This window comes from Erigeron canadensis, chromosome 1 (genome assembly GCF_010389155.1).
Source record: "Erigeron canadensis isolate Cc75 chromosome 1, C_canadensis_v1, whole genome shotgun sequence".
NCBI classification, from domain to species: domain Eukaryota; kingdom Viridiplantae; phylum Streptophyta; class Magnoliopsida; order Asterales; family Asteraceae; genus Erigeron; species Erigeron canadensis.
The window spans coordinates 22,551,109-22,574,249 of record NC_057761.1 but is presented as its reverse complement, the minus strand read 5'-3'; the positions used below and the strand labels follow the sequence as shown (position 1 = coordinate 22,574,249).

Genomic DNA, 23,141 nt, shown 5'->3' with positions numbered 1-23,141 from the left:
ACTAACTAAAATGTACAAACCAAACTGCCTTTCATAATTTCATGTCATGCAATCTTTGAGGTGATTTGGCACCTTTAGCCGTTCTTTTTCTGTAGGACTGGTCATATGGGCTCGTAACATTGACCTTTTCTACTTTGGAAAGAACGGAATAGAATTGGTGGTGCATGGGTCTCGGTGCCCTCGTCTTCATGCAGATCCCTCACACACATACGTACCCTGCACAAAGGTAAGTAAATAATTTAGGGACGAGATTCCCTCAAGTTAGCCTAACATGACTAGTCATGGGTAATCTTAACCCATCTTTAAATTTTGCCTTTGATTTTTAATTAAGGATTAAGATCTCCCTAACTTGAAAGTTGGAGAAATAATTTGAAGGAATTTCCTCTTAATAATTTATTCTTTTGATAAGCACCATTATTCAAATGTTGATAATTGAATCAATCTCCTAGAAGAATAATTTTTTGATTCTTTACATGGCATGGAATCTACAAAAGTATATAAAGCACCATACATTATGTTACTTGCCTACTTGGTTTTATATGTAAGAGTACATTTTAACATATAATTTTACTTACCAAAATTGCTCCATACACCATTTCTTCTTTTTCCTTAACCAATGCATTGAAGGTTTCTTCTAACGTGACATTTAATTAGATACAAGTTCAAGTTAAAAATTTATATCGCTGCCAACAAAATGCATCTGCTTTTCTTTCATATTACATGTGCCATCAACATATGCCACTTTTTTTTTTTAAGATTGTCAACTTTCATCTTTGTTCTAAAAATTTAGATGTCTTTTTGCAAAAATGTATACTTTTCAAGGAATAGTTTTACCTTGCAGTCATATAGCAAAAAGGTATTGGTGTACATCAGCATCCACTCTTTTTTGGATCTGAAACAATAACCACATAATCACATATACATATGTTTTTCTCAAAAGCAAATTGATTTAAAACCTTGCTAAGTTTAATAGCAAAATGCTTGCAACCTTCCTTCAGTGGGGTCAGCGCTGCAATTTGGCCCCAACATAAACATTAGTCACTACAACGTTTTATGAGAAATTAAGATTTTGAACCATTATACTATTGAAAATGCAATAAAAATGACCCCATAAGTAATTTGCATTTTTTTGCAATTTGATTGTAAATGCAATAGTTAAAAAGAATGACATTAACGGATGTTGAGTTTTATACACTTAATTATTGTTTTAAAATCATATCTTTCCAAAAGTGAATTACGCAGCACTTTGAAATACCTTTATTCATGGGAAAAAAACATAATGCGTCACAATAATGAATCACTCTTGTCAAACACAATAATGAGTCACTCTTGTCAAACGACACAAATAAACTTACCCAGAGGCTTTGTTTGATACATTTTGTGCTAAGAAAACACAAACAACCGAGTACAGGACATAACAGCCCATTAAAGTTCTTTTTTCTGTTAATTTTGTATATTATCTATGGTTGAATACATTTAATGAAAAAGATATAAAACTGGGACTGTACAATTGAATAACTATGTAATAAACTGCATACAGACAAGGATGTAACAAGTTAACCAAATACTCTAGCTTGAGCTTGCACAAAAATCACTACTACTATCATACTTTAACAAGCTAAGCTTGAAAATGACGTTGTCGGGCTTGACCCAAGCAACAGCCCAGTATCCAAGCCCACAACATTTCTGGCGTCGTTTTGCTGAGCTTATTTAATGCCAACTTGAATTGCTAAGTTGGTATTATCTATTGATTATAATATTAGAGTTTGTGGTTTATTTTTTTTTCTTTTTTCTTAGTTTGTTGCCTAAAATCTTGCCTATGTTTAAAATAACATCCTAAACAGTCCCCCTATAGACAATAGCAACATAAAGTTTCAAGTACCAACCTAAAACTGATTATGTGAAACAAAAAATAACATCCTAAACCGTTCCCCTACAGTCGGAAAATTTTACCAGAAAGAGAGCTAGGATTGAACAATGGTGGTTGAAATAGTCTTCATTCAAATCTGCAACAAATTTAAGCATGTTAAAATCCGAGCCAGGCCAAAACCAAGACCCAAACCCACAGACAAACAAAACATTTACCTAATTTCGAACAAGAGGGGATCCGAATGCTGGCTGTCTCTAGCACAGTAAAACTCTGTATAAAAAACACAGGTATAAATTTTTTTAAAGTAAATATATAATCAATTCATTATTACAATTGTAAATTCTAAATATTACAAGCAATCACCTTTAAAAAAGTACCCCGAGGGGTTGAATTCTACAGTAACGAAGTTCATACTTGAGTTCACGTCTATTATTCTTATGTGACACTCTTAAGGAGTGTACACCTTAGAAAACATATATCTCGCCAAAAATTCAATATCTACCAATAAACTAAAACAGAATTGATAGAGGAATTCCCCAGTACTGCTATAACTATAGGGGGATCCCAGTTCGCGACAGAGAATAAGACAGCAAGCGAGCATACCTTTGTTCTTTACAACATCCTTAGTGTGACACAAGACATCTTAAACGACATGTGTCTTATTTAAGCTATAATATCCGTCTCCTTTTTCTCGTGAACTCAGATTTTTGTGACTATGATTAGCATGTCATTTCAATTTTGAACTTGAACATGAGCTAATAAGTCAAACAAGTCCAGTACAAGTAAGTTTTGTAAGCTTTTAAGTCCTAAATTAACATAACTTGACCGACCATAAATTAGTTTATTTGTGATTGAGCTTGAGCTATAAGATGCTTTTATTGACCCAAGCTCAAAAAAGAGCAACCGAAGCTTTAGAAATAGCCAATCAAGTATTTTCAAATAACTAAATGAGTATTAGAGAATGAATACAGTTATAAAAAGTGATTCAACTTAAAACATGTTTCTGACATAGCTCATGATACATATGTCAAGTTATTAGGGGTCCATATTTTAAGTCTATCAATCATTTTCATATATATATATATGATTTACCTAAGCTTCAAAATATAACCCTCACATTTATTTTAATCAACATAGGTCTCAATTATTTATTCATATTATAAAATAAATATTAAAAAATTAGCATTGAGTATCTATACCTAAGCATAGTCAGATACTATTTTTCTCAATATATATGGTGTATACATATTATGAAATATAAGAGTCCGATTTTTCGGGCCATGTTCGATCATTTTGGACACATCTGGTCCGGTTCTATTAGTGAAGATTTTAGGATGCACAGATTTGTTTTCTAATTAACTAGTGGATCAACGAAAAGCATCGCTTTGGGCACGAGTAAAAGTATCGTATGATAAAAATAAATTAATTTTTTGTTATATAAAAACTATTTCTTGTATTAAAAAAATACTTGAAATAAAAATTTAATTATAAAACATTATAATGTATTTAAATAAATAGTTTGGTTGGGTTGTTAATGGGTGTGTAGAAATTGAGTTTAGTTAGGTTGGTTATATAAGAGAGGGAATTTGGGTATGTTTGGCATAAGCTTTTCATGAGATTTTCAGGAGCTTTAGCTTTTTATTTTAAACTAAAAGCTCATAAAATGTTAAAAGCTTTGTTTGGATACAACTAACTTTAGCTTTTATTTGGAAAAAAAACTCCAAAATGAAACGCTACTTGAAGTAGCGTTTCAGGAGCTTTAGCTTTTTGATGAATCTTTTAATCTATAAAAGAGACACAAATACCTCTTGAAGTTGCAGATACAACTACCATACCAAATACTGTTAGAAAAAAAATAAAAGCTACAGCTTACAGCTCCAACTAAAAGCTACAACTACAAGTTACAGTTACCAGCTACAACTACTTTTCCCAAACATATCCAAAATAGTTTTTTAATGAATAGTAATGTTAGGTTGGGATGTGAATTGAGATGGCCTAATGAAATGTATTGACATAAAGTATTAGAATTTAACTTTTTTTTCATCATTATTAAAACAAACCCCTTACCCATCTTTTTTCTAGGTAAAATGGATAAATAGCTAATATCATCAATTTTGGTACGCCCTTGTCGGGTTCAAATCACAACACCGTAAAAGGTTTGCTTTTTCGTGTGTAGATAGGTATAGTGTTGCTGAGGCCCCTTCACCAAATTTGCAAGTGATAGGATTCGAACCTTTAACTCTCTAAGAAAAAATTACAAAGCGAAGAACTTTCTAACCACTAAAGTATCAACTCAATAGCAACACCCTCCCCATCATATGTGTATTAACTTTTTCTTCTAAAGAAAATAGATGTTAGACGGTGACGAATCCAGACACTCATAATTTCTAAGGCCTACCTTTTTTTTCTTCTCGTTAATCATTACATTCCTTCAAAAATTATATAATCTACAAATAAAGTAATTATTATTAATATATAATATATGGATGATATGAACTAATTAATAAAATATTGCTTAATACATTGTTTAAAAAAGATAAACTTTATTATTTTAATATCAAAAAAATATATGTATATATAAGGGTGAATTATTTTGAGAACTTTGAAAATAAAATAAGGACCATAAGGACCAATCTGGACAACACATTTAATTCTTTTATTAAAGTAATAAAATTTCACTTTTATTTATTTAAAAAAAAAGTTAAATATTTAATCTCACAAACCAAAGTTTACAAAAAGGTACAGAAGAAGACGATGATCTACAAACTTTAAACTCAAAACCGACATTAGATATTGATCATCCAATTGAAGCAATGGCGGCTGACTGTTATACGAAATATTTGCGATATATTCAAGAAATAATGGAAGGATAGTTCTGATTGCGGACATGAAAAATTAAGCAAAGATTCATATTTGGTAAAATATCGTGTTGGACATTTAAAAGAAAACAAAAAATAAAAAATTTGGAATATCATTGAATATCAAGTAACTTCAACTTTTTTTGCTACTTGTTCATGTGCAAAATTAAAACTTACGGAATATTGTGCAAACATATTTTGTACATCATGAAAGGGAAGCTATACCAAAATGGACAATGAAAGCAACATATACTGTTTGCAATTGTAAAAGTCCCATGAAGATCTACCGACAATGATACTACTTTCTTTAGTTTGTTAACTATATGGTCTATAAGATCAAAAATTAACTATATGGTCTATAAGATCAAAAATTAACAATGTACTTGAGGGTCACTTAAATTCAAAAACTTTTGAAACTTTTAGAATGTTAACTAATGGTCTTTTGGAAGAGCAAAATAGAATGAAGAATGCTAGAGGTGAGCTGAATATCATTGGTTCTGCTACTACGTCCTTCCGGACTACTAGGGAAACATTTTAGAGCAAACTAATGTTTCTGGTCCCATATGTTCTACCAAAACCAAAGGGCGCCCAAAGGTTTCTTAAAGATTAAAGTCGAGCATCGAATTGGTAACGAACCCAAAGAAACGGAAAACTTGTAGTTATTGTGGAGGAAAAAGCCATTATATGACGGGATGCCAAAAAAGAAAGCTAATTGCTCATTTATAATTTAACATTTATACGTATATTCATTTTCGCTTAATTTCTAACAATGGCTAATTGCTCATTTTCAGCACGATATGGCCCAGAATAATGAAATGGTTGGCAAGAGACGAAGTTCAAATAAAACAGGCTTCTGTTAGTGATTGTCATTTTATTTACTAAGTGGTTTTTGTGTTGTTCTTAATTCTCGTTTTTTTTTTCCTTTTGGCTAATCAAGCCTTGGCATAATGTTTGTGATTAAACGAACAATTATTTATCCACTGACTTTAGTTTATAGTGAGTACTATGTGGATTTTTAATTATGATTTAGTCATATCCCCATATTAAAAAACCCGATTATAAATATATAAACCACATGTACATGTTTGACTTAGATATTTGCTAACTTTTAATCCATAAAGTATGTTATGGATACAAAGGATATAGTAGTCACACTTAACTATCTAACACGACATGTCATTATGAGTTCGTTCATTTGGTAAAGGTTCGTCCCACTTCTCTTTAGATAAGAGGTGTCTAAGTGTTAAACCCACTGGTAGAAACTTATGGCAACGAGAGATCTGGGGTTTTACCCTTAACATAGGGAATCGTGCAGATTAGTTTGGTGTTTAGAAGATTAGAAATAAGCTCTGTGGTATCAATATCTTTAAAAAAAAATGAAAAAAAAAAAAAACCTACACGAACGTTTTTGCCCTAGCCGCACCCTATTCAAAATTATGTCCAAATTGCGAATCGGGTTTGCACATGCTTTAGGTCTCTCTAAGTAGTGATTGTTTAATAATGAAAACAATCACTGTTAGTTTGGGTGTAATAAGTAATATAACAAAAATGGCGGCAATACAAATTTTGCCAACAAAACCTTTAAGGTACGTTGTATAGATTTTCAAGTACTCATAAAGGACCACATCTATTGGCTAGTGTCAGGTTGGGTGATAATGATACTAACACATCAACAATGACACGACATAATCACATAAATCGCAACACTTGATAGATAGTAACAGTTTATATTATAATCGTAAATTACATATTCTTGGAAGATATATACACTTCCTTTGTAAATCACAACACCAGTTATTCCTAGTAAGAGCTTTTACTATGTCATTTGCTAATTCAAATTCTTACAAAGTGAACTACACTTGTGTAAAATAGAACCGTCTGCTAAATTCAAACAAAGACAAGGTGATTTCTTTCACATATTTCGAATAATTTATAAAAAAATTTTTTTTTTGCCAAAGTATCAAGTACAATATTTACAATACATCAATATAACGCAACTTCAAAGCGCGTTGAAACTTCCAAGCCACCAACACTAGTTTATAATTCTTTCACTGACATATGTGACCTCTCTAGTTCCATGTAAAGATACATATATGCATCAAATTTCAAACATCGTCGTCATCAAGATTGTTTGGCTTTGCAAGGGTTGAGCGAGGGTAGTGATCATTTCAAGTGATGGCAAATTGGCAATTGTATATCGAATGCCATGGAAACCTTTCAATGATTGTGAATGAAACCCTACAAGGTCATCCTTGAAATTGCTCTTTTAAGGTACTAGGTAATAAAGCGCTTCGACACAATAGTATATATTGTGTTTATATAGAGAGGATCTCGTAAAGACAACAAACAGACTTGTAAATAGTGGGTTTAAATGTCGTGGGACAGATATCCATGATTTATAGGTCAACTGAAGAATGTCTATAGTAAATTAGTAATTGCTTTTTTAAAACATCTTTAGTCCATGCACAATGTCCCCTAATACAAGCAAACAAAACTACTAGCCAATAGATGTGGTCATAGTAAGAGTTGAACAACCTAAATGATTGTGAAGTTTTTAACTAGTGTGGGAGTATAATGTGGAACAATAAGCATGGCCGTGAAAAAGAAAGCTAAGTGAACATATATAAACCGACCTGTCGGATTCGAACCGACAGCCAAAAGGATTACGAGAAGTCAGAGGCAAGATAACACTCTGACTAGTCAAAATCCTTCTACTCTGCCATTTGAGCTAAGGTCGGATGCAACATAATTTTGGGACTCGTGTAACATTGCTTGGAGAATCACTCTGTCAAAAACATACAAACACATGATAATTAGTTTAGTACATAATTGGCATTCAAGAGACCAGCACATCAAACGAAACATCACTTATTGTTCCCATTATATTATTTGTTTTGCTTCTATTATGCTATGCATCTTTTTTTCACAAAGCGGATAAATGGCTAACACCTTCAACTTTGATGCGCACACACCGGGTTCGAATCCTGACAATGCCCTAAAGGATTTGCTCTCCAATGTGTAGACGGGTATAGCATTGCTAAGACCCCCTCACCACGGCAGCAGGATTTGAACCCATGCGCATATTGGTTTCGTATTTGTTTTGTTTTGGAATTGTCAAACAGATTCATGATAGGCAAACTGTTATTTTATTTTTATGTGTACACGGGTATAGCATTGCTAAGACCCCCTCACCACATTTGCATGTGGCAACAGGATTTGAAACCATGCGCATATTGGTTTTGTATTTGTTTTGTTTTGGAATTGTCGAACAGATTCATGATAGGCAAACTGTTATTTTTTTTTTTTTGTTTTGTTTGATTAATAGCAAAATTTGAATCACATTAATCATTGATATCCAATTTTTTTTTTGTAACCATTGAATCAGGGCCACTAAAAAAACCACCAAAATGAAGAGGGTAAAAGTCGGTTGTTGATTTATAACTTGACAAATATGCATTTGATATTTTGATGGATCGGTTTAGGTTCACTAATTGATTATTTAGTTACCAAAACTAAACAATTTAATATAGTCCAAGCGTCATGGATACAAATCCAACACATTCGCCGGAGGTCAGTTAGTGAGTGGTCTCTCCACCCTTGGGTAGAGAAATGATAGTCTACATCTCACTCACCCTTACCCCGCCCTTTGATGGGATTTGATATATTTATTGTAATACGAAAAAAAACTAGCACTTTCTATTTAAAACTAACATGAGCTCTCATGTTTATAAACTATCTTTCTATTTAAAACTAACATGAACACTCATGTTTATAAACTATACTTCTAAAGCGTTCTCTAGTTAAATAAATTTTCATTCTCCTCTTTCTAGTCATTTTTACTATATTTGACTTCATTTGGTTAATTAGTTTACTTATGAACATAAATGATCATGTGGATTAATATTCATGTTTGGAAGATAGTTGCTAACCCCAGGCCACTTGTTGATCACAAGTTTATGATTTAAATTCATCAACGTGGTCAAACCTCATGGAAGATTATGCTCAAAGTTTCCTTCAAACTTCAAGATTAACTGAACCCAAAATACCCCTACCCTTATAATGCTTGCTACTAACATGATGTGTGAGTTTCTTTGCCCTACGAAAAAACAATACATAGTTCATTGCGCCAATTTAGATTAATTGTATTGTTCATACTAGCGGAATTAGCCAAAAAAGACAATTGGGTTATCAACACTTGATTGATTTTATGCCTATGTTCGATCTCCCGGCATTGATAGTTTGGTTTTAATTCCACTGCAATTTAGGATCTTTAAAACTCCGGGCAAAAATGAAACGTTTTCACTAAGAACAAAATTTGCAAGAGAAGCAAGGAATCATACCAGAAGATTGTAAAACACCACTTTAGCCAGATGTTGAAACCAATTTTACCCCTTGATAAATTCCTGTGCCTAAACCAATTTAAGAAAGGAAAAGAAAGAAACTACCAATTATGATCACATTATACAACATCACATGCAAAGTACAATCTGCTCACGCTTGGATATAAGATAAAATATATATATATATATATATATGGACATATAGTCCAAATACCTATCTGGGTTTTCATACTATAAGATAGATTGATTAACATTCACTTGAAATCAAGTTTTTTAGTTTATCAAAAACAAGCGTCTACTTATAGAAAACTATACCAAAAATGAGTTTATTATCCAGGGGGTTGATTTCCAAATACATTCTCCATATCATAAATATAATGCTAAATTTTTAGTATGAGAATATTTAGTTTGCCAATAGATATTTATTGCCTTGTTCTCATAGGGTGCAAAACTGAAGCTATTATCATATATGTTAAACACGCAACAGGAACATCTCAAAAGCTATCCACTCCCAATGGCAAGTGATACCAAATAAAATATGATAAAGAAGAAGTGTTATCATCAAAAGGAATAAATTTTATATTAATAGTTAGAGTCAAAAACTGGGGCATGTCTGTACAAGGGCTTTAAAGAAATATGACCACAAAATTAACCAATGAATGACTGATTTACAAAATTAAGGGAAGAAACTCATCTGCAACTGAGACAAGCTACAAGTATGCACATGAATCGGTTGTCCATCTTCAAAAGATTCAACATTTTCTGAGACAGTATGGTGCTAAAATGGTCATTTGGGGGATTTTAGCAAGCAACCGCTACAGTAGCCTAGCAGCATTACCAACAAAATATGTCCGTTCAACATGCTTTCCAACAAATAAAACATAACAAAACTAGTCCTGCAAAAACACTGTAGAATGTTCAAAACAAACAAAATACCATCACAAAGGCACATCATAAATACCTTCTTAAAATTTCTATTTTGATTCAACATTTTGTATTGAAGAAAAAAAATCATATAATCCACTAAACAAAACTTACATTCCATGATATGGAGCCCTTGTAACTTCTCAATTCATCGATCCGCGACATCTAAAATAAACAAAAACTATGTTCTAAGACCACAACTAAAAATGATTAACATTGGGTTCACATTTCAGAAACAAATATCATATCAACTGCTAAATTCAATCAACATGGGAAGTTGGAAGCATCACAATTCACAAACTAATGCTACAAACAATAATATAGCAACCACAAAGACCGTTGTGTGAGCAAGATCTAGAGAGAAGAGTTCATGGCTTTGAAATTTGAGTCCTTGATTCCTTTTTACTAATCTCCTTATAAACAATGGTACCAATCAGGCAATCAAGGCCTATTTATCAATTCCTAATGCTAGAAATAAACCATAATATTTATAAACACGACTAATTGGCTAGAAACTCACGAACATTATAAGCTCAAGAGTTGGGTAGACTGGCTAATCACAGATTTACTGTACATCTTATTCAGATAAAGACACAAGACATGTTTAAAAAAACAATGCAAAGTGGCACTTTTGGTCCCACTTACTTATGAGTGAGTTAACTTGGATTACGTTTTTAGCCTAATGGGTCAAACAGGTAGAATAAAAATGATAAATACAATAGTAGCTATAAAAGAGTCAAACTTAATCAGCATTACAACTTCTGCATCATATTTGACATCCAACTAATCTGTAATCATATTTGCAATGCAAAAAAACCTCCTAAATCACTTTATTGGGGGAAAAATACTTAATCAGCTTTATAACTTATGCATTCATATTTGACATATCAGCTACTTTTCAAATAACAGAAAGACGTAAGGTTGGTCCAGTTCATCCAGACCCTGTTTTACCAATGACAATATATATAAAAAAAATACCCGGACCATATTATAAAAATAATTATGCTATATATAACCAGTAGATTAAAAAAGACTTTCAAAGATAGATGAATAACTTCCCTTACTAAGATGCACACATATTTGATGACACACTTCAAAGCCAATAATAGAACAGAAAAGCGAATAAACAACTTAGCAAATCACAATGAACATAAATCAATTTTGAAGATTTACCTCCTAGAGCCACAGTTGCAGGGGATCTTTTTTTCTTCCAACGGGAACTTGTAATTGTAAGTAATTTCTTCTCCTGAGACTATATGCCGCTTTGCATAAATGAATATCTTTTTCTGACCGTCCAAACTTATAACCTTGGTATAACAATTAGGCTGCAAGATGTATTAATTAATTGTTCATTATGTGCAATTCTAGTAATTAGCTTCACCTCATATGTAGACTTAATTTTAATCAAGTACCTCACATGAATGGTTAATGAATCTAGCAATCCCACCACGCTTTGTCGCATCAACCTATACAAAGGTCACAGCGAGATTTACTGAGATAAAGAGAAATAATAACCCAAAAACTCAAGTTTGACATTTAAGTTTTAAACTGCAAGAGACGAGATACTAGATGTTTAAGATATACTAAAGAAATATAAGTCTAACACCAAGAATCATACATAAAGTGATACAACAGAAAATAAACATTAAGGAATACGGAAAAATCAAGAACATGTCATTTTGCAAATCCAAAATAAGGCAGAAACAATCCAAAACAAGAACCAACACTGTATATTGAAAGTTGCCCATCTAGAACATGCATTGTACATCGAAATCTATCATGGAAACAACTTATTAGTACCCAAGTTTACAACATATACTGCCATGTTGACTCCACCATTCAACAAATTTAACTGAACTAAACAAGAGATGGAAATCTACAATGCATAATTCTAGTTGGGAAAGTGCAATTCATCAAATCAGTTGCTAAGTATATCTTACCACGTAACCGTCATCCAGTCTAAAAAGGTAACTGCTACCAATTCCCATCTTCTCATAATGTTGTTCACGGATATCAGAAATCTGGAAGAAAATCTATTATTAGAACGCAAACACCTAGCCAAAAAGGAGTACAAAGAACAGCATGGATTGAAGTGATCTCAAGATAAGTTACAAAACCATGAGAACCAAACATGCATAACAGCGTCACAAACATGAATAAAAAAAAGATTCACATTAAAACAGAAGTTGCCCCTGATAAGAGTCCAGGAGCAACATAACACAATTAACGAGGGGATATATGAGGGCAAGCTTACACGAGGACGAATTAATTCTCCTACATATTCAATAACAAAATCTTCTGCTTCAATTGGCTCGAGAGCAACAAGACCCCAGTCATGTATCTTACTTTGTTGAAAACGTAAACGTTTTTTCCTTGCCTGAAGAAAAAACAAATCATTTAGTGGAGGCGTTAAACTGTGAAACGAAAAATAGCTTGAAAAGATAATGGTCAAATGAACAAAAGTCATATATAAAACATCCTAAATAAAGCAATCTTATACTTTCATCACCTTTAACTGAGTAGCCTTGAGAAGGTCAGCACCATCGGCAGCAGCAAGCAGGCTACGCATCTTTACCCTATTTGTTCTGGCAGATAATCCCTTAACGTTTGAAGGATGAGATGTGTTGGCCTCGGGACCAGCATCGTTTGTATTACTTACACAAGTTCCTCGAACACGAGCCCTCTCAGCAGGACTTGCATGTAATGACCATTTACGCCATTGCCACCCATTGATAGAGCAACGTGCACATCCTTTAGATACAGGGCAGGTTTTAGACTTTTTAGACTTACTATTTTGAATCTTCTTAGCTTTAACACCACCAATTGTTAGCTTGGGAACTTTCACAGAACATTGTTCAGGTGTATCATCTATATTACTCTTCCTTTTTAGTTTTCCCATTTTGCTTGCTGTAAACAGAAACAAATATCAACAACCATATAGTGCACACGTACATAGCAGATCACAACCATGTAGAGGTGGCAAATAGCATGCCAAAAGAAATAAGTTGTAATATGGGTCAGGGTAATCTGAACATTTCTTGCTCAAACCTTAGAGTCAAATTATACCAAAGAAGAGCTAGACAAATATTATTCAAAAATTTAGCTTTTAGATAGAATGATTTATGAAGTTCAAAGAAATAAATTTTGCCAACTTGTGATCTGTTTAACCCATTTAACCCGTTCACTTATTGATCATATTTCATTCAACCCGCTACAGATATGACATAACCTCAGATGATCCTTTCATAAGTAAAGTAGTCTAGCTTGTCACATCTAAAAACAAAGAGAAATTACACAAGTAAAAAGAGTGGCACGTTACATTTTGAAACACTTTTAGATAAGTCAACAGCAGTTGCTTCCTGGCTTCTAAGATCATAAGTTTTCAGACGGAAATCGGGATCATTTTCTTTGCGAGATATTATAGCACCAACACGTCTGTCATTATCTAGGTGAAAAAATTAATAAAACTGATCTTAGTATATGATTACACGCGTTTTTAAAATGCAGATGACCAGAACCAAATCCAATAAAGTACCTTCACTTACAGTAGAAACCTTCACAGATTTCTGACAAGTCCCACTATTGGATGCTAATCGAACTCCATGAACATCAGGATCACGGAACTGTTTAGTAGCACGATACTTTAGTGCAAGTTCATCACCATATTTGATTAACGTTTCAGCTACCTCATGCTCTAGTGCAGAAACATCCTGTCTCCTTGAATTCTGAACCAATCGTCCAGTTTTCGGTTGCCCTGATAAAGATGCAAACTTTTTTCTCTTTGACTTTCTAGTTCGGCAATAAGTATAGTCTCCTTTGCCAGCAGATGGTTCAGGGGGGCCAGAGCTTTGACCATTCCTAGATTGCTCTTTGTACTTATCATACGCGGCAATGAACTCTACAGTCTTCTCCTTCCTTCTTTTAGTTTCTCTACCCTGGAAAGAAAGATATGAAACTAGTGGATCGGGGCGGAAGAAGGGATACATGAAGTGATAAAATGGGCAGGTGGGGCAGGGTAGGTCACGCGTCAAAAAAAGGATTTGGAATGAATACGAAACTTCTTAAAAACTTAAGAATTTCGTATAAACTAATGTGTTAAATATGATTACAAATTTAGCATTACTCAACTAACAGCTAATAGTCCAACTTTTAAATAAATAATCTGGAATGTTTTATGCACTAAAAACATACTTTTCATTGTCTTCCAATTCATTTGACCGATCAGATATAAAAACAGTATCCATATCAACCCATCATTACTTAAGCCACACAATATTAAATCGAATAATTTACCACCATTGTATCAAGATTACTGTGCCTCTTAGAAGAATGAACTGGCTGATTATGTTTATCAATGGCATCATTCAGAGATATCGATAACCACTCCCTAGCAACAATATCGTGCAACTTCTGTCTGCACGCTGCCACGATAACATAGATCGCAATCTTGGGAATAGAATCCATTGCCCTAGTTGGGTGAAATTTACTAGCTTGTGGAACAACAAATCTAGAATTCTCTTTGGGCACAATTGATTGAAGGTTATTTTTATTCTGAACGATATCCTCATGTGCATATACTTTAATGAAAGCATTTTCAAACCAATTAGATGAAGGCATCTTCGGCAGAAACATATTCTGTTGAGATGACCTGCTGTTCGATGAACTAAAAACATCAGATCGAGTTGCACGACTGAGCTGAGGTCTAGAGTCAACAGCAACCTGCAAAGGTTGAACACACAGTTTATAGAAACAGTCGACACAATAGGTAAAATACGTGAAAAGATCTATAACAGAATAACAGATGGACTATACCTCCTTCATTCTAACTTTCCTTTTAGTTTTAACAACTTTCCGCACTTCCTTGTCAACAAGATTTTCAACATAATGAAGCAAAGACTTCCTTGCAGATAAATGGATTTCACTTTCTACACTTTCCATTATTTGTTCCATATTATCTCTAAAAGAATCATCTTTAGATGTAACTTCTCCATGACACAATGTCAATGGAGATGCAGCCACTTCAAACCCAGGGGGATAATCATTCTTGGAAGATGAAGATTCTTGCTCCAACTGCAAATTTGAAAGCAAAGTGATACAGAAGTTGAAAGATACAAAATACAAAGGCGAAGAAGTGCACAAACATCAAGAAAACAATACTTACATCATCTACAGGCTTCCTCTCAGTCAACTCATGAAATTCATTGGATTTTTCAGTGACAGCATTGTAATTGGACCACAGTTTTTCCTTCCTCCATACAGATACTTGATCTGCTACTGGGTCATATAAGACAGCATTCCAGATGACCTGCATGCAGAAGTCAAAAAGGTTTCTGCAAACATCAATGTATACACCATGAAAATTCTCTAAGCTTCCAACAGATTTCTTGTATCCATGAGGTTCCACAGAAGGTGAAGGGGCAGTCTGCTTGTGAACACTATGAGATGCCGCTCCTTCGCTCCCAGAACATTCATCCAACTCCTGATTTGTATGAGAGATTGGGTTATCCAGTGAGCAGTCCTCGATTGTCTGACAAGAATCTTCAAGTTTCAGATGGCTGTCATCTTTCTTTGCAGTCATAGACTCCCTTATCACATGGCTTATTATTTCATCTAACACAACCTTTTTTGTTGATTTCATAATTCCAGAATGCAACTGGGCACAGACCTCCTCAGAAACATCAGCCACAAAACCCGTAATTAGGTGGTCTTCATTGTTATCAAGCTGCCCTATAGAATCACCTTGGGCAGTCAACCAGGAGTCTATTAAAGTCCGCAAATTGGAGGGCTTATATACATTTTCAGAATGATATACCTGGACAACATCAACATCATAACTAAACAACGACATATATTCAACCCATACACAAACAACAAGCTCTATGATCTACCAAATCATGACTTACCATCACTGACCCTTGGAGATATCCATAATGAAGCCAGGAATAAAGCTCCATAAGAGTATGTGGACCGTGTTTCTTTCCCAGATCATCTTCATAAAGCCAGCATCCTTCTTCACCTGACTGAAGGCTCAAATCAATACATAAAAAAGAAATTTATCAAAATAATTAGAAATGTGTTCCGCACACTAATATGTTAGGATGAAGTTGAGTTTGATTCTTCAGATTTTTACCTGTGATAAAAACGATGAAGTTGAGATCAATACTTCCGATTTCTGCATCCGTTGAGTTGATGTACAAACTTCACCTGTAGGATTTTCATCTTTCTTAACATCACCGCTCTCGTGTAAAATTTTATCAGAGTTCTCCTTCACATCAGACGCGGAAACATTTAGATAAACAAAGCCAGTGGCAACATGATCAGGGAATTGCCGAAAGTAATTTAACGGCACAGGATTTCCCAAGCTTCCATTCAAGAGTGGATAAACAGGAAGGTCCTCTGGCAAGAAGTTGCTAGACAGACCTTCAAAAAGTTGCTCCTGAATATACGGACCACAATACTGTCCTTGTTCGCTAACATACATCCACCCACTCACATACGCAACCTCTGCCAACCCGACAAGATCTTTGTTTGTGGCATCGTTTACGCCATTTGTCTCGCCCTTTGTGTCCATTGCAGACAGCATATCACCTGAGTATCACAACATCCTAATATTCAGTATTCAAGAAAAACATTTCAGGAACGCGACAACTTTAAACACTTAACGCATGTTGTAAAAGAGAAAAATAAACGGCACGACGCCAAAAGTATAACAACCGATGGCGCCTCAACATTCAGCATATAGCATATGACAAAATGTTGAGGCGCCATATGACAAGATATATACATTCATTTGTGTGTAAGTATTGGTCAAGATAAGTAAGACAAGTAAAGTACATAACTTTAATTAGGAAATTACAAAAAAAATGGCCATTTTGGATGGAGAAGGATCAAACCCTAACCTCTACAAAGCCAAGGGCTTTTCCAAATTTTGGATGGAGAAGGATCAAACCCAGATTGTTTAGTAACAGATAATAATAAGGTAGCCCTAATTTTGCTCCAAAAATAAATAGATATATCTCAAAGATAATATATATATATACACACACACACATACAAAGAAAGAATTGGAATTGAAAAGAGGTTAATGAATGAAATCAATGAATAATTCAGGAACCTATTCTAAATAACAAATGGCCCAACGATTTATAATATAATAATAATAATTATTATTATTATTAGTGTATATAGTATAGATATCGCTAGAATCGGAAAAAACCTGAGAGGGAGGGATCGAGCGATGATGATGGATGTGACTTGTGTTGTGATGGTGAATGACTGAATGTGAGGAAAACTGGAAAAAAGAGGCGGATGAATGATAGTTGCAAATCTAGCTAGGTTTTAGGTCCGTTTTAATAATATTAATAAATTTTTTTTAAAAAAAATTAGTACTCTGATGTTACCCGAGAAACATATCGTTACGTCAAATTAAAAACTCATAGTTATATAGATTGAACATTAAAATACGTCCTCATATCCCAACCGGCCTTTTTTAGTAATCAGACCACTACCACTTATAGCCCTCATAACGGTTCGGGTTACAAACAACCAACAATACGTATGTATTTATTGTTGTTATAAATTATATTAACATGAACTTCATTTAATATGGGCATATGTTTGTGACGTGCTAGTATATAGATTTTCATATATATAAAAGGTGTAATGAAACCATTTGATACATATAAATTTATTGTTACATAATAAACTTATATTCTATAATTTTACGACATATGGCATCAACCAAGCTGGTTATCGCTCATGTTCTCGTTGTCGCCATGGCTGGTAATCGTTAAATTAAATTACTTAATATACATTGCGTATTACATTATAATATCTTGGGTCAAATTAAACAAATCTCAATATAAAGATGACAAGTCAACAAATAATACAACAAATATCATTTAGAGTACGTATAACACCTATTAATGGGGATTGATAAATGTATATAACTATTGGCCATTTACAACAATAAAAGTTTTACCTATTTGTAAAATGTATTGTGAAATGTGTATATTAATTGTAAATAATAAATGTCTAATAGTTGTTATAGATTTATCATTTCCCATTAAATATAATGTATGTTTTCCATATTTCAAAATCAGTGTCATTTATTTGATTTACATACGTTCCTTACTTTTTAATATCTCATTTTGTTTTTTCATATATTATGATTGGTATCTTTTTTAGACAACCAAATAACGAACATCTAAATCTAAATAAAAATGATCTTTTCTCTTAGAGTCTAAGCATCTTAATCTTATCCCAATATATATTATATGACGGTTGAACTAATAACTTATTAACTAATCAAATCGCTCAATTTCTTAATATATATTATAAGAAAGTTGAACTAATGACTTATTAACTAATCAAATCGCTCAATTTCATCAAATTGACTTCTACTTATGTCATCATTTAATTTAATAATAAATAAAAAAAATCATAATAATCATTATCCAAATATATTATTACATTAGTATCTACATTAATATTTGTAGAAAAGTTTCATTGGTATCAATGTCGACTACATGACTAAAGATAAAGATTAACTTATAAGAAAATATTATAAATTGATACATATAAATGTCGTACATTGGTATCCCAATACAATATTAGATTAATAATTAATTTAATATTTAATATAAACACAATATGAACTTTAAATACCTATCCCAAACATAATAACAGATGATGATATACAACATTAATATCCTAAACATAATAGGAATTATAGAACATGTGACAATTACATAACAAAGCACGATTTACAACAGAGGGTTATTTGAATACAAAATCCAAATCAATATGAACTTCATTCAAAATTCATTTCTCTCTCAATAAAAAAGGTACAAAATTTTCTTTTTTTATATATATTAGTTCTGTTTATTTATGTTTAAAGTTACATCTGTCACTCAAATTAAAAGTCATAAGTTTTATCAAAAAATATGAAGACAATCTTAATTGTTATCTAATTATCATAGGACATGTAATTGAAAATAAAACTATTTGCATTATGGGCCTACATTATGATCTAAGACATATACTTGAATGTCAAGTACAAGATCACAAGTTTGTTTATATTTAAATTCTTAATTATCCTTCAAAATAATATCACATTATGATTACAGTTGTTTTCAAAATTTTTATAATAGAGAAATTATTGTAGCATGTCTCAGCTGATAATGACAGTGACGAATTTGTGATTATTGTAATAAATCTGGCAAAGTAATGCACTTGAAACCGTATATCTTCAAAATCATAAGCTTTTATGAATTTAATATATGAATATCTAATATTGATAATATCATAACCCGTGTTTAAAATTATAAGCTTTTATGACTTTAATGTATGAATATCTACTTTTGTTTTATGACATAACCATCTCATGGAATATATCTTTTGTCCATAACCTATGCCGTCTGAAGACTTCAGGCATAATATAAACAATACCAAATGACACAATCTCAGCGCAATCATAGCAGTAAACAAAAGTAGTGTAATAAAAATATGTATGAAAAATGCACTAATAATAATAACTTACAAGGTACCACCATGCAACATACATTCTTACATCACGATGAATGTGAATTAAAAAAAAAAAGAAAAGAAAAAGGAAAACTGGAAAAATGAGGCGAATGAATGTAGTTGCAAATCTAGCTAGGTTTCAAGGTCTGTTAATACATAAAAGGGATAAGTACTTGGGAATGTAATGAACTATACACAAATGTTTATGCTGTGTAATAAACTACTCTTGGTTATTGAAATCCTGGTTATTAGATGGATGTGTATCCGACCAATCAAAAATTTACAAGTAGCAGCTTATATGGTAGCCACATATAGACAGATACATCCAATAACCAGGATTTGAAAGTTCATTGTATACAATAAACATTCGAGTAGTTCATTACACAATATAAATATTTGTATATAGTTCATTACATTCCTAGGTACTTATCCCTAAATAAAATTAATTATCTATTTACAAAAACATGACCCAATTTCTAAGTGGGGTATGGGGGAGGTGAGCCGTAAACAATTTTACCTCCATCCAAAGGTAGAGAGACTTTTTCTATAAAGACCTCCGGCCACAAAGAGGTAAAATTCGGAAAGCTTAAAGTGTTTAGATACCATACATGTCGGCAAGAACATCATAATCAGATATATCTGTCTGCTGGGTCTGACTACCTTGAGAGTAGGGAAGAGTAGCAAACATGCGACCTAACAATACCTTAGCATAGGTTCGACAATACATATACAATAGCAACCATATTTAACATATTAAACATCATATAAATGTAATTATAAAGCAAAAAGCCATATCTAAATTTTAAGTTTCAACATTTACTTTCCCTAAATGCTCGTATCAATTCTATATTTACCTAAAATTACTAAATTACTCTTTCTCTCTACTCAAATCTCAACCAATCATTTTTTTTATCTCTCATGCAGAAATCATTTATTCCTCCAATTCATTTAAAATCTTTTATCTCAAAAGCCGTACATCAATAAATCATAAAAATTATATGGGTGTTCCTAAAATTTCATGCTCTTTCGTTAGAGATGTCGTTCGATATATACTTTCGACGAATTTTTAAATCTAAGGGCGGAGCCCGTACGACTAAGAAATTTGGCTATCACACTCTATGACCTATCACACTCTATGACCTATCACACTCTATGATCTATCACTCCATCATCTCACTGCCGCAACGCGCGGGTACTTGTTCTCGTCATATAAATGTAGAACATAATATTTAAACATGTGGTGTAACACCCATCATTTAAAAATATGGATTTCTAAAAACTTTCACCTAACGGCGTTAAGAGATAGCGGAAACAACTTTAAAAGTCCAAACCAACAAAATCTGTTTGGTTCATTTATTAAATGATGTTACTAGCAATATCATCAAAATAAGTTCAATTAGAAACCCATCGGTTGCCCAACATTAAACAACGAATCACAATATTAATTCAAGACATAAACATCTTAACATAAAACAAATGTCTAGAATGAGCAGCTACTATGAGTAAACTATAACCATCCTCAAATGCAATCTACCCAAGCCTCGCACTTTAATCATCATCTAGTTCAAGCTTGCTAAACCTGAAGGAGCGAACACATTTCAAGAAACAAGTGTTAGCTAACGAATTAGCTAAGTAAGATAACACATGGTTTATAAAGCATTTGTCCATTTCAATATCTGAAAGAATACATTATAATCATTAAGGCACAAGTCATAGCATAACATCATTTCACATTACCTTAAACATCATAGGATATTCAATCCTAATTGTGCCTAAACCCATCACACATCACATCTCACTTTTACATCACATATCATATCTCACTTTTACATCACATATCATATCTCACGTTTACATCAAATTATGTGTGACTTATGCCACACATCTCACGTTAGGTGAAATTTTATGTGTTGGCAGTCATAAGACCTCACAACAACCCTCACACCCGACTAAATGGTGAAATCTTTCGGTAATCCATCTTTGTCGTTAAGGAAAGGCAAAGCCGATCCAGAAGTAGTCCGTATGTCAAAGACATTGGTGGCTAGTTAGGCCTACCGGGAATTACTCATCTCACGTTAACTATGTTGCAAGGAGCCACCTAAGCAACCACATCTACGCACTAGCCGGGCAAGGGCAAACACGGGTTAAGCTTAACAGTTCACACATCAATATCTCGAGCATTTCTCACATATAATTTAGGTGTTCACATTACCTAAACATTAATAACATATCACATCACATCACATCTTATTAACGTTTGGGCCCTTAAACGTGCATAATGAGGTAGGGAGTAAATCCCTAAACTAATTTTATATATGAAGGGAAGGAATCAAAAGCTACCCGCAGTCAAGAACTATATATATTTATGTATGCCGAGAGCTTCAACTAGAGGTGGATCGATATATATATATATATATATATATATATATGGGAAAAGTGAGTATGAGGCTGTTATGCACCCAACTTGGGTGAAAAACCCCTCACATACTAATATTATAATATATTAAATAAATACATGGCCCCCATGATTTTTACCTTTTAAAAAAAAGGTATGTGAGGGGTTTTTCACCCAACTTGGGTGCCTAACAGCCTCATATTCCCTTCCCCCTATATATATATATATATGTCGAGAGATACTAAGGGAAGAAAGATAAACGAGAGGTGATAGGAAGGTAAGGTCCAACCGAGACCTATCTCAAAGAAAAGAAGCCGAGAGGTGATCTTGGATGGGAGTGAATCCGAGAGCTATCTCAGAAGGGTAGAAATTGAGAAATACTAGAGGATGTCGAGACCTAACCTTACCTTGTGTGGGTCCCAGCCGAGAGTGAATAAGAGCTGGGAGCTCACTTTAGGAAGAGAGAGAAATGAGAGTGACAAGGTGGGGCCCAGTCGAGAGTGAATAAAAGTGAAGAAAGAGGCCGAGAGGAACGGAAGAAAGAAAAATCCGGAGTGTATAAGGATTTATATATTCATATATTATGCTCCCTTCTAACCTAGCGGGAGTAGTTCCCAGAAGATGAATGGGCTTAAGATTCGATTATAATTATGAAATAGGCTTGAAATGAAATAGGCATGAATCCCATCAGAGGAAGGCTATATGTCGAGAGTGGACTCAAGACCATTTCCATTAGCCTGGTCAGCAGTGGACACTAGGGACACCTTCCATCTCTCACTATTTCTGTATGGGATATATACTTATGTCTCATATAAATATATTTAATTTCCTCATCTTATGAGTACAAGTATAAATATAAATATATACACATATATTTATAGTCAAGAAAAGGTCCCAATAATCAAGGAATATGATTGTATGGCCACCATTACTCTTTGTGACACACTTGTCACGTACATTTATGATTGGACGTTAAGCATGGCTTTAGATGATTCTATTCTTTAAATACTCGTATTGGGTTGGCATCTGAAAAAGCAGGCCCATATCTGATAATGGCCCAAATATGGTGTAACCTAATTGTTGCCTATAAATACACAATCATTGGATGTCAGAACAATGAATGGTCATATTTACACACACATTCATTCTCTCTCTCTCTAAATCTCTAAATCATCATCGGAACCATACACATTTATTATCCTCCAAAAATCGATACATCTCTTTGGGAA

At 33.3% G+C, this 23,141-nt stretch overlaps 1 protein-coding gene and 1 long non-coding RNA gene across 2 annotated transcripts; both read right to left on the bottom strand.

Annotated features, from left to right (window-relative positions):
• Positions 1-864: 864 nt before the first annotated feature.
• Positions 865-1,456, bottom strand: LOC122600601. Its single transcript, XR_006324073.1, has 3 exons — positions 1,356-1,456; positions 989-1,009; positions 865-892 (listed from the first exon to the last, which is right to left on the bottom strand). It is a non-coding gene; the product is annotated as an uncharacterized LOC122600601 (long non-coding RNA).
• Positions 1,457-7,147: 5,691 nt separating this feature from the next.
• On the bottom strand, positions 7,148-17,311 carry LOC122579664 (histone-lysine N-methyltransferase ATXR7). The gene is made up of 16 exons (XM_043751883.1): positions 17,209-17,311; positions 16,123-16,580; positions 15,896-16,012; positions 15,154-15,804; positions 14,805-15,062; positions 14,286-14,711; positions 13,528-13,927; positions 13,312-13,437; positions 12,502-12,899; positions 12,247-12,369; positions 11,933-12,013; positions 11,405-11,458; positions 11,166-11,317; positions 10,107-10,157; positions 9,069-9,975; positions 7,148-7,513 (listed from the first exon to the last, which is right to left on the bottom strand). Exons 2-14 carry the CDS (start codon positions 16,573-16,575, stop codon positions 10,136-10,138), a joined length of 3,261 nt encoding a protein of 1,086 aa, XP_043607818.1. The 5' UTR covers positions 16,576-16,580; positions 17,209-17,311; the 3' UTR covers positions 7,148-7,513; positions 9,069-9,975; positions 10,107-10,135.
• Between the last annotated feature and the right edge of the window lie 5,830 nt (positions 17,312-23,141).

Bases quoted from the DNA above. Each gene is read 5' to 3' on its own strand.
- LOC122579664 (XM_043751883.1), bottom strand. From the start codon at position 16,575: ATGCTGTCTGCAATGGACACAAAGGGCGAGACAAATGGCGTAAACGAT. The intron at 14,712-14,804 runs GTATAGTCCATC...CAACCTTTGCAG, and splicing joins GGAAAGTTAGAATGAAGGAG to GTTGCTGTTGACTCTAGACC. The intron at 12,014-12,246 runs GTAAGCTTGCCC...ATTTTCTTCCAG, and splicing joins GAGAATTAATTCGTCCTCGT to ATTTCTGATATCCGTGAACA.